Raw genomic sequence first — 10416 nt, 5'->3', positions numbered from 1 at the left:
AGCCCCGCCCCTCGAGACGCTCTAACTCCAGGCTCCGCCTCTCGAGGCGCTCTAATAACTAGGCTCCACGCTTGGAGATGCTCTAACTCCAGGCCCCGCCCCTGGAGACGTTCTCTAACTCCAGGCCCCGCCCCTCGAGACGCTCTAACCCAGGCTCTGTCCCTCCAGGCGCTCTAACAACCAGGTCCCGCCCCTCGAGACACGCTACCTCTGGGTTCGGCCCCTCGAGACGCTCTAACCCAGGCTCCGCCCCTCGAGGCGCTTTAATAACCAGGTTCCTCTCCTCGAGACGCTCTAACGGCCAGGCCCCGCCTTCAAGGAGCTCTAACAATCAGGCCCCGCCCCTCGAGGCGCTCTAACAGTCAGGCCCCCACCTTCTAGCGCCCCAACAGTTGGCCCCCCACCCCGTTGAGACGCTCTAACGGCCAGGCCCCGCTCTGAAGTCATTGTAACAACCAGGCTCCGCCCCCAGGCGCGCTAACGGCCAGGCGCCGCCGCTCGAGGCGCCCCAACGGCCAGGCCCCGCCCCCGCGTGCGTGCGCGACTCCGCCGAGCCGTGCGGGCACCCGCGTACTCACTGGCTGAGGTGGCAGTGGCCCAGCCAACATGGAGCTCTCGCAAATTCCGGAGTTCATGGGGCTGTCGGTGTTGCTTGGGCTGCTAGCCCTGATGGCGACCGCAGCGGTAGCGCGGGGGTGGCTGCGCGCGGAGGAGGAGAGGAGCGGCAGGCCCGCCTGTAAGTAGGGCCGGGTAGGGTGGGGGCGGCCCGCGTGACCTCCTCGTGGTTCGACCTGTGGTTTGGGCCCGCGGCTGGTGGGGCTCGGCGACCCCATGGGCCTCACTTTCTCCTCTGATGACGTGAGCTTCGCTTCCAGAGACGAGGGCCCGCCTTGCTGGGCTGGGCGCACCCCCTGGGGCAGGACTGGCTCCAACCTGGGCCCCGCGCTGCGGCTTTCCCGGTGGCCGAGGCTAGGCGGTCCCCGGGGTGGCCAGGAGAGCACTGTAAACTCTTCAGCCTGCTCCGTGGCTGCGATCTCAGAAAAAGCACCAGTTCTGTGATGTGCAGCAGCATTTACTGGGCATCTGTGACCCTGTGATAGGCTTTGGGGTCTTTTTCTGTAAGGAGTCCAGTAAAGGAGACGTACATCTGCATGATGAACACCTAAACATGTAAGTGAAAAACAGTAAAATAAGTTTCATTGAGGCCAGGCACGGTGGCTCACGCCTGTATTCCCTGTACTTTGGGAGGCCGAGGCAGGGAGATCGCTTGAGCCCAGGAGTTGGAGACCAGCCTGAACAACATAGCAAGACTCCATCTCTGTGAAAAATTAGCTGGGTGTGGTTGTGCACGCCCCTGTAGTCCCAGCTCCATGGGAGGCCGAGGCAGGAGGGTGGTGTGAGTCCAGGAGTTCAGGGCTTCAGTGAGCTGTGATCATTCGCGCCACTGCACTCCAGCCCAGGTGACAGCAAGAGCCTGTCTGAAAAGTTTCATAGAAGAGGTTAGTACTAGAAACGGGAAACACCAGAGAGGGAGTGGGCAGCCCTGCTCTTTTTATGTTTGAGACAGAGTTTCGCTCTTCTTGCCCAGGCTGGAGTACAGTGGCAGAATCTTGGCTCACTGCAACCTCCACCTCCCGGGTTCAAGCGATTCTTCTGCCTCTGCCTCCCGAGTAGCTGGGACTACAGGCACACACCACCACACCTGAGGATTTTTTGTATATTTAGTAGACACAGGGTTTCGCCACGTTGGTCAGACTGGTCTCGAACTCCTGACCTCAGGTGATCCACTCGTCCTGGCCTCCAAAAGTGCTGGGATTACAGGCGTGAACCGCTGTGCCCGGCCAGCCCTGCTCCTTTTTTTTTTTTTTTTGAGACGGAGTCTTGCTCTGCCTTCCAGGCTGGAGTGCAGTGGCACGATCTTGGCTCACTGCAAGTTCCACCTCCCAGGCTCATGCCATTCTCCTGCCTCAGCCTCCTGAGTAGCTGGGACTACAAGTGTCCACCACCACGCCCGGCTAATTTTTTGTATTTTTTTAGTAGAGACGGGGTTTCACCGTGTTAGCCGGGATGGTCTCAATCTCCTGACCTCATGATCTGCCTGCCTCAGCCTCCCAAAGTGCTGGAATTACAGGCATGAGCTACGGTTCCCGGCCCAGCCCTGCTCTTTTATTGGGGAGGTGGTTGTTAGAGAAATCATTACTGAGAATAGGGGTACATGAGGTAGTGTGGGGTCTCAAAGGATGGTTCTAGAATAAGAGTTTGCCAGAAAGCCAAGGAAAAAAGACATTCCTGCCAATGACAATACCCGAGAAGGCAAGGAGTCCCCAAACAGCATTTGGTATGACTTAAGTGTGAGGAGGGGGGCTTGTTAGACAAGCCTGGAGGGAAGGAAGCAGAGTACAGATTGTGGCTCTGTTTGTATGCAGGGCTCAGGAGTTTTTTTCCTGTTGGAATTGGGGAGCATCTGCAGTCATTTAACACATGCCAGCTTTGTGACTCAATTAAGTATCTTATGCAAAAGTGACTGGCTCCACTCCCCAGCACAGGGCTCAACAGATGTTGACTTCTCAGCCCCGAGTTCTTTCGGGTACTGGAGTGCAGTGACGCGACCTGGGCTCACTGCAGCCTCTACCTCCTGGGTTCAAGCGATTCTCCTGCCTAGCCTCCTAAATAGCTGGGATTACAGGCACCCGCCACTGAGCTCGGCTAACTTTTGTATGTTTAGTAGAGACGGGGTTTCACCATGTTGGCCAGGCTGGTCTGGAACTCCTGGGCATCAAGATGATCCAGCTGCCTCAGCCTCCCAAAATGCTGGGATTACCGGCGTGAGCCACCACGCCCGGCCTCCATAAAGCCTTTAATGCTTGTGTTTGGTACTTTTGCTTGTCACGTTGTAGATAACTCATCCAATTCAATCTCCCTTATTTTTATTTATTTATATCTTTTTTGAGACAGAATCTCACTCCGTTCCCCAGGCTGGAATACAGTGGCACGATCACTGCATTCGAACTCCTGGGCTCAAGCAATTTTCCCTCCTCAGCCTCCGAATAGCTGGGACCACAGGCGCATGCCACCATTCCCAGCTAATTAAAGTTTTCTGTAAAGACAGGGTGTCACTCCGTTAACCAGGCTGGTCTCCAACTCCTGAGCTCAAGCAATCCTCCCACCTCAGCCTCCCAAAGTGCTGAGATCACAGGCATGAGCCACCGTGCCCAGCTCTCAACCTCTCTTTAAGAAAACCAAGGTTGGGGCAGACACAGTGGCTTACACTTATAATCCCAGCACCTTGGGAGGCCAAGGCAGGCAGATCACTTGAGGTGAGGAGTTGGAGACCAGCCTTGCCAACATGGTGAAACCCCATCTCTACTAAAAAAAAACAAAAAAATTAGCTGGATATGGTGGTGTACGCCCATAATTCCAGCTACTTGGGAGGCTGAGGCACGAGAATTGCTTGAACCCGGGAGGCAGAGGCTACAGTGAGCAGAGATCACGCCACTGCACTCCAGCCTGGGCGACAGAGCAAGACTCTGTCTCTAAAAAAAAGAAAGAAAGAAAAGAAGAAAAAAAAAAAAAAAAAAACAAGGTCCAGAGCAATTCACTAACTTACCCAAAGCAGGGCCACTAGAGACAGTTGTGCACATTATTCCCTACGTAGGGATGTCTGGCCAAGGATCCACACTCCACTGGCCGTGCTCTGTACTCACCCAGCAGCATTACCCTACCCAGAGTATGCCTTTTCCACTTTACAGGAAGCTGCTCTATGGACTTACTGTAAACAGCCTCCTCAAAGTCAGTCAGTATTAGAGACAGAATCCAAACCCAGGTCTGATTGCAAAGCCTCTGTTTTGCTTCTGTTTTCTGTTTGACAGGGTCTCACTCTGTCACTCAGGATGGAGTGCAGTAGTGTTGTGATCATAGCTCACTGCAGCCTCGAACTCCTGGGCTCAAATGATCCTCCTGCCTCAGCCTCCCGAAGCCTTGGGATTACAGGCATGAGCCACCATACCCAGCCAGCCAAGCCTCTGTTTTTGCCCATATCACACTCACTCTCCTCCCGAAGACAAGGGCCATGTCTGGTTAATCTCCTGCTGTTCTACTCAATGCCTGGCTAATCATAGATGGGCAGCAAATGCTTATCAGTGAGTAACTGGAAAACAACATGGCCCTTGCTTATAGGCCAAAAAGCAAATGGATTTCCACCTGACAAATCCTCGGGATCCAAGAAGCAGAAACAGTATCAGCGGATTCGAAAGGAGAAGCCTCAACAACACAACTTCACCCACCGCCTCCTGGCTGCAGCTCTGAAGGTACGTGGGGTACCCGGCGCAGTGCGCACTCTGAGACTCAGACCCACAGGCTTTTCCTCTATAGTATTCCGTGCATGTTACAGACCCTCCTGCCTCTGATCAGAATCAGCAGGGATGCTTAATTCTGTCCCCTCTCATCGCAGCCCAACCTCAGCTTGCTGTTAATCCAGGCAAGGGGGCCCCATCTCCCTGGTTCCAGGTTTGGCTTCCCCATCTCCCCAAGGAGTTCCTATTCACACTTCCTGCCACCCTTCCCCTAGAGCCACAGCGGGAACATATCTTGCATGGACTTTAGTAGCAATGGCAAATACCTGGCCACCTGTGCAGATGATCGCACCATCCGCATCTGGAGCACCAAGGACTTTCTGCAGCGAGAGCACCGCAGCATGAGAGCCAATGTGGAGCTGGACCACGCCACCTTGGTGCGCTTCAGCCCTGACTGCAGGTGGGACAGGATGGAGCCTCAGGTTTGCCTGAAGAGGCCCAGTCCCAGGCATTGGCCTTCCAATATCTGCTTTGAGGTAGCGAGGAGGGACCCAGACCCAGGGCCTCCCTTGGGGTGCCAGAAAGAGCATCCACATAGTTTGCGCGCTGCCTGGGGCTCCCTGGAGGTCTGTGCTGCTATACAGCAAGGAAACGGGGGGAAGTCTCTTCCTACCTGGAAATAACTTGGCCTGGCTTCCAGATGAGCCTTGGTTTCTAAACCCTAGAGAGAAACTAAAGGAGTCAAAGCAATGGGAATCTTACCTTTTGAGGAGTTTTATAAGATTTGGAACCAGGGACTTATGTTGTAAGGCTAGACTGTGGGGCATGAGGGGAGACTTTGACTTCCCCCAGAACCCAGCACAGGACCAGGAACACAGAGCCTCTTTGTCTAGTGAGAGAGTGACTTGTATGCTACCTGTCTCTAGAGCCTTCATTGTCTGGCTGGCCAACGGGGACACCCTCCGTGTCTTCAAGATGACCAAGCGGGAGGATGGGGGCTATACCTTCACAGCCACCCCAGAGGACTTTCCTAAAAAGCACAAGGCGCCTGTCATTGACATTGGCATTGCTAACACAGGTAAGAGGCATTCAGAGGGTGGCGCCTGTCCAAAGCATGAAGGAAAGATCCAGTTCTGTTTCCTCAATGAGTTAATGCTGCCTGAAAGTTCTGCTCAAACTGAGAGGGACAGGGGGCCCTGGCTGTAAACAGCCTGGCTGTGTGCTCCCCTGGAGTCCGTGGGCCACACTAGGTCCCTAGGGAAGGCGGGAAGGGGCACAGTCTTCAGCAGAGTCCTTGTCTGTAGTGACCCTTGGCCTGGGAGGAGACGTGTATACTTCGGGCAACAGAGGCCTTGTAGTGTCTTTGGAGAATGACAGTTGGTCAGGTCACTGCCCGTGGCCCACATCACTCCCTTCCCGCTCAGGGAAGTTTATCATGACTGCCTCCAGTGACACCACTGTCCTCATCTGGAGTCTGAAGGGTCAAGTGCTGTCTACCATCAACACCAACCAGATGAACAACACACATGCTGCTGTATCTCCCTGTGGCAGGTGGGCAAGGAGGGGCATTGGCATCTGGGACCACAAGAGGCTGGGACTGGGGAGCAGGCACAGAACAGAGAGCCAGCTTCATCGCTTGGGAAGAGCATACAGGGTGGGATCAGGAGCCCGAGCTTCAAGTCTCAGCTCTCCCCGCTTGGAGTAGTGGGGATTTCATGCAGGTCACCCCATGTCCTTAGTCGCTATTTCTTCAGTGTTTTTGTTTTTGATAAAATTAGTCTCACTCTGTCACCCAGGCTGGAGCACAGTGGTGCGATCATAGCTCACTGCAGCCTCAAACTCCTGGATTGTAGTGATCCTCCCACCTCAGCCTCTTGAGTAGCTGGAACTTTAGGCACATGCCACTGTACTGAGCTAATTTTTGGTTTTTGTTTGTTTGTTTGTTGAGACAGGGTTTCACCCTCGCCCAGGCAGGAGTGCAGTGGTGCGATCACAGCTCACTGTAGCCTTGACCTCCCAGACTCAGGCCATCCTCCCACCTTAGCCTCCCGAGTAGCTGGGACTACAGGCGCACACTACCACACCTGGCTAATTTTTGTATTTTTTGTTGAGGTGGGGTGTCATTATGTTGCCCAGGCCGGTCCTGAACTCCTGGCCTCAAGTGATCCTCTTGCCTCGACCTCCCAAAGTGCTAGAATTACAGGCATGAGCCACTGCACCAAGTCACTTTGTGGGGGATGTTACATGTCTTAGAACAAGGCTAGAGGATAAACCGAGGTCACATACATAAAAGAACTTTTTTGTTGTTGTTGTTCGTTTGTTTTTTGAGATGGAGTTACGCTCTTGTTGCTTAGGCTGGAGTGCAATGGCACGATCCTGGCTCACCGCAACCTCCACCTCCCAGGTTCAAGCGATTCTCCTGCCTCAGTCTCCCCCAAGTAGCTGGGATTATAGGCATGCACCACTACGCCCAGCAAATTATTTTTAGTAGAGGCGAGGTTTCTCCATGTTGGTCAGGCTGGTCTCAAACTCCCGACATCAAGCGATCTGCCTGCCTGGGCCTCCCAAAGTGCTGGGATTACAGCTGTGAGCCACTGCATGCGGCCTTTTTTTTTTTTTCCTGAGATGGAGTCTTGCTCTGTTGCCCAGGCTGGAGTGCAGTGGTACAATCTCAGCTCACTGCAACCTCTACCTGCCAGGTTCAAGTGATTCTCCCACCTCAGCCCTCCCAGTAGGTGGGACTACAGGCAGTAGGTGGGACTACAGGCACGTGCCACCATGCCTGGCTAATTTTGTATTTTTAGTAGAGATGAGATTTCACCATGTTGGCCAGGCTGGTCTCTGAACTCCTGACCTCAGGTGATCCACCCACCTCGGCCTCCTAAAGTGCTGGGATTACAGGCGTGAGCCACTATGCCCGGCCAAAATAACTCTTTAAAGGTTTATATTATCCAGGTATGAGATGATCAACTTTCTCAGGAAAGAGATTGAGGGGGTTTACAGGAACAACATGCTTCCAAAATGAAGTTTTAAAGGCTCCTGGGTTGTATGGCAGATTTGTAGCCTCGTGTGGCTTCACCCCGGATGTGAAGGTTTGGGAAGTCTGCTTTGGAAAGAAGGGGGAGTTCCAGGAGGTGGTGCGAGCCTTCGAACTCAAGGGCCACTCCGCAGCTGTGCGCTCATTTGCTTTCTCCAACGACTCGCGGAGGTGAGTGAGTCTGCTCAGATGTCTGTCTGACCAGTGGCTCTTGGCCCCTCTTGACAACCAGGGTCCTTCTGCCTGTTTGTGCCATGGCTCTGAAGCGGGTGGGGTGCCTGGCCCTCAGCAGGAAGCTGACTTAGCTTCCTAGCTGGAGCTGCTCAAGTTGGGCCAGTATTTACCCTGCCAGGGTGTGTTGAGGCATGAGCTGTGATTTTCTGTGCTGCAGGATGGCTTCTGTTTCCAAGGATGGTACATGGAAACTGTGGGACACAGATGTGGAATACAAGAAGCAGCAGGACCCCTACTTGCTGAGGACAGGCCGCTTTGAAGAGGCGGCGGGCGCCACACCGTGCCGCCTGGCCCTCTCCCCCGACGCCCAGGTCTTGGCCTTGGCCAGTGGCAGCAGTATTCATCTCTACAATACCCGGCGGGGCGAGAAGGAGGAGTGCTTTGAGCGGGTCCATGGTGAGTGTATCACCGACTTGTCCTTTGACATCACCGGCCGCTTTCTGGCATCCTGTGGGGACCGGGCTGTGCGGCTCTTTCACAACACTCCTGGCCACCGGGCCATGGTGGAGGAGATGCAGGGCCACCTGAAGCGGGCCTCCAACGACAGTACCCGCCAGAGGCTGCAGCAGAAGCTGACCCAGGCCCAAGAGACCCTGAAGAGCCTGGGTGCCCTGAAGAAGTGACTCTGGGAGGGCCCGGCGCAGAGGATTGAGGAGGAGGGATCTGGCCTCCTCCCAGCGCTGCTGCCACCTTTCCTCCCAGGTGGAAGCCTTTCAGAAGGAGTCTCCTGGTTTTCTTACTGGTGGCCTCGCTTCTTCCCATTGAAACTACTCTTGTCTACTTAGATCTCTTCTTGCTGGTTGTGACTCCTCCCCAACTAGTGACCAAGGTGCTTTTCTTCCTCCCAGGCCCAGTGGGTAGAATCTATTCCCACCTGGTGCTGAGGAGAGTGGTAGAAAGAGGAGACAGAGAGAGAACGATTTTTGGCCTTGTGGCAGCACATCCTCACACCCAAAGAAGTCTGTAAATGTTCCAGAACAACCTAGAGAACACCTGAATACTAAGCAGCAATTTTGCAAGGATGGGAGACTGGGATAGCTTCCTATCACAGAACTGTACTCCATCAAAAAGATACTAAGGGATTTCCTTCTGGGCCTCAGTTCTGTTTGTAAGATGGAGAATAATCCTCTCTGTGACCTCCTTGCAAAGATGATGTGAGGCTAAGAGAGTATCAAATCCCTAGGTCTGGAAGAAAAGTGGAAAAGAGTAGTACTATTGTCCAGTGTCATTAAAGTGGTAAAAGTGGGAACCAGTGTGCTTCGAAACCAAATTAGAAACACATTCCTTGGGAAGGCAAAGTTTTTTGGGACTTGATCATACATTTTGTATGTTTGGGAGTCCTCCCTTCGGGAGATGATATCCTGTTTAAGGAGACCTCTATTCAGTTCATCAGATATTTGAGTGCCTACTCTGTGCCCAAATAAATACATGCTGGAGATTAAATATGAATAAGACATGGTTTCTGCCATCAAAGATGGCTGGTGGGAGAGAGAGATATGCCCTTATTAAGTGCTTTGTGTAGTTTATTCATAGCTACTGTTGTATATGTCAAGGAAAGAGAGGACCAGAGCAGGACAGAGGCAATGGGTATTGAAGTTGAAGGGGTACATTTGATAAGAGATTGAGTATTGAGAAGTTTAAATTTGTGAATTTGAAGGCTGCTGGGATGTGGCAGATAAGGGAAATGAGGTATCTGGGAAGACTTGAGTGTAGGCAAAATTTATTCATCCCAAGTCAAACTCTTGGTCTCTCTGACGAAAACTACGACCTCCTTTGGTCGCCCCCGACCTCTCACCTCTCAATGTTGGAACAAGCCACAATCTTGGAGTTATCCTTGATGACTCCCCACTCATTATCCCCTCTGTCCCACCACCACTGCCGTCGTCCGTCCACCAAAACATTCTTTTGGTTACACTCCAGGTGACATCCTGAGGCTGTTGCTTCTCTCTGTCTTTTCTGTTACCATCCTGGTCCTGGCCACTGTCACCTAGTGGGCCACTATAATATGGCTTCCTAATGGATCTTCCTGCTTCCTCTGTTACCTCATTACTTTTCTATATAGCAGAGTGATCTTTTGAAAATGTGAACCAGATCACATTATTCCCTAGTTAAAACCCCCCAAGGCATCACACTTGGAATAAAATCCAAAAGAATTTTTTTCTAAACCAAAAATAGTAAAAACAATTTTTTTTTTTTTTTTTGAGAATCTCACTGTGTCGCCCATGCTGGAGTACAGTGGCACAGTCTCGGCTCACTACAACCACTGCCTCCCAGGTTCAAGCGATTCTCCTGCCTCAGCCTCCAGAGTAGCTGGGATTACAGGCATGCGCCACCACACCTGACTAATTTTTGTGCTTTTAGTAGAGACAGGGTTTCATGATGTTGGCCAGGCTGGTCTCAAACTCCTGACCTCAAGTAATCCACCCCCCTTGGCCTCCCCCAAGTGCTGGGATTACAGGCGTGAGCCATCGTGCCTAGCCGAAAACACTTTTTAAATCCAAAACTCTTACCATGGCCTGCAAGGTCCTGTGTAATCTGGCTTCGTCCCCCATCTAAATGCTATGGACGTCAGATGGTACCGTAACTCTGTGAATGGGGTCAGTTACCTGGGGGTAAGGCAGTAGAAAGTGGGGACAGAAGTGAGCTGGAGGGCTTGTGTCCTGCCTGCGGGGTGGGGGTGGCTGCTACTTATTCAGGAATCCAGCAGAAATTGTCTGCTTTACAGAAGCTAGAAGTGAGCAACTTAAATAAATAAATAAATAAATAAACAAACAAACACTATCTGGACCAAACAAAACACCAAGGTAGGCCTGATGCAGTCCAGCACTCTTCTCATTGGCAGCTTCTGGCTCA

General features: G+C 52.6%; 1 protein-coding gene across 3 annotated transcripts; it reads left to right on the top strand.

Annotated features, from left to right (window-relative positions):
- The first annotated feature begins 386 nt into the window (after positions 1-386).
- Positions 387-9735, top strand: TBL2 (transducin beta like 2). Of its 3 annotated transcripts, none has more exons than XM_033192764.1 (7): positions 387-736; positions 4177-4307; positions 4568-4752; positions 5219-5370; positions 5717-5843; positions 7348-7500; positions 7721-9721. In XM_033192764.1, the coding sequence occupies exons 1-7, from the start codon at positions 607-609 to the stop codon at positions 8184-8186; spliced, it is 1344 nt and encodes a 447-aa protein (XP_033048655.1). In that variant the 5' UTR covers positions 387-606; the 3' UTR covers positions 8187-9721. The 3 variants fall into 3 exon arrangements, with proteins under 3 accessions (XP_033048655.1, XP_033048657.1, XP_033048656.1); XM_033192766.1 differs by having other exon boundaries at positions 473-736; positions 4568-4729; positions 7721-9735; XM_033192765.1 differs by lacking the exon at positions 387-736 and adding an exon at positions 772-1170 and having other exon boundaries at positions 7721-9735.
- The last annotated feature ends 681 nt before the right edge of the window (positions 9736-10416 follow it).

Source organism: Trachypithecus francoisi, unplaced genomic scaffold, assembly GCF_009764315.1.
Source record: "Trachypithecus francoisi isolate TF-2019V2 unplaced genomic scaffold, Tfra_2.0 Lachesis_group4, whole genome shotgun sequence".
Classification (NCBI taxonomy): Eukaryota; Metazoa; Chordata; class Mammalia; order Primates; family Cercopithecidae; genus Trachypithecus; species Trachypithecus francoisi.
This window is presented reverse-complemented; position numbering and strand designations above follow the sequence as displayed.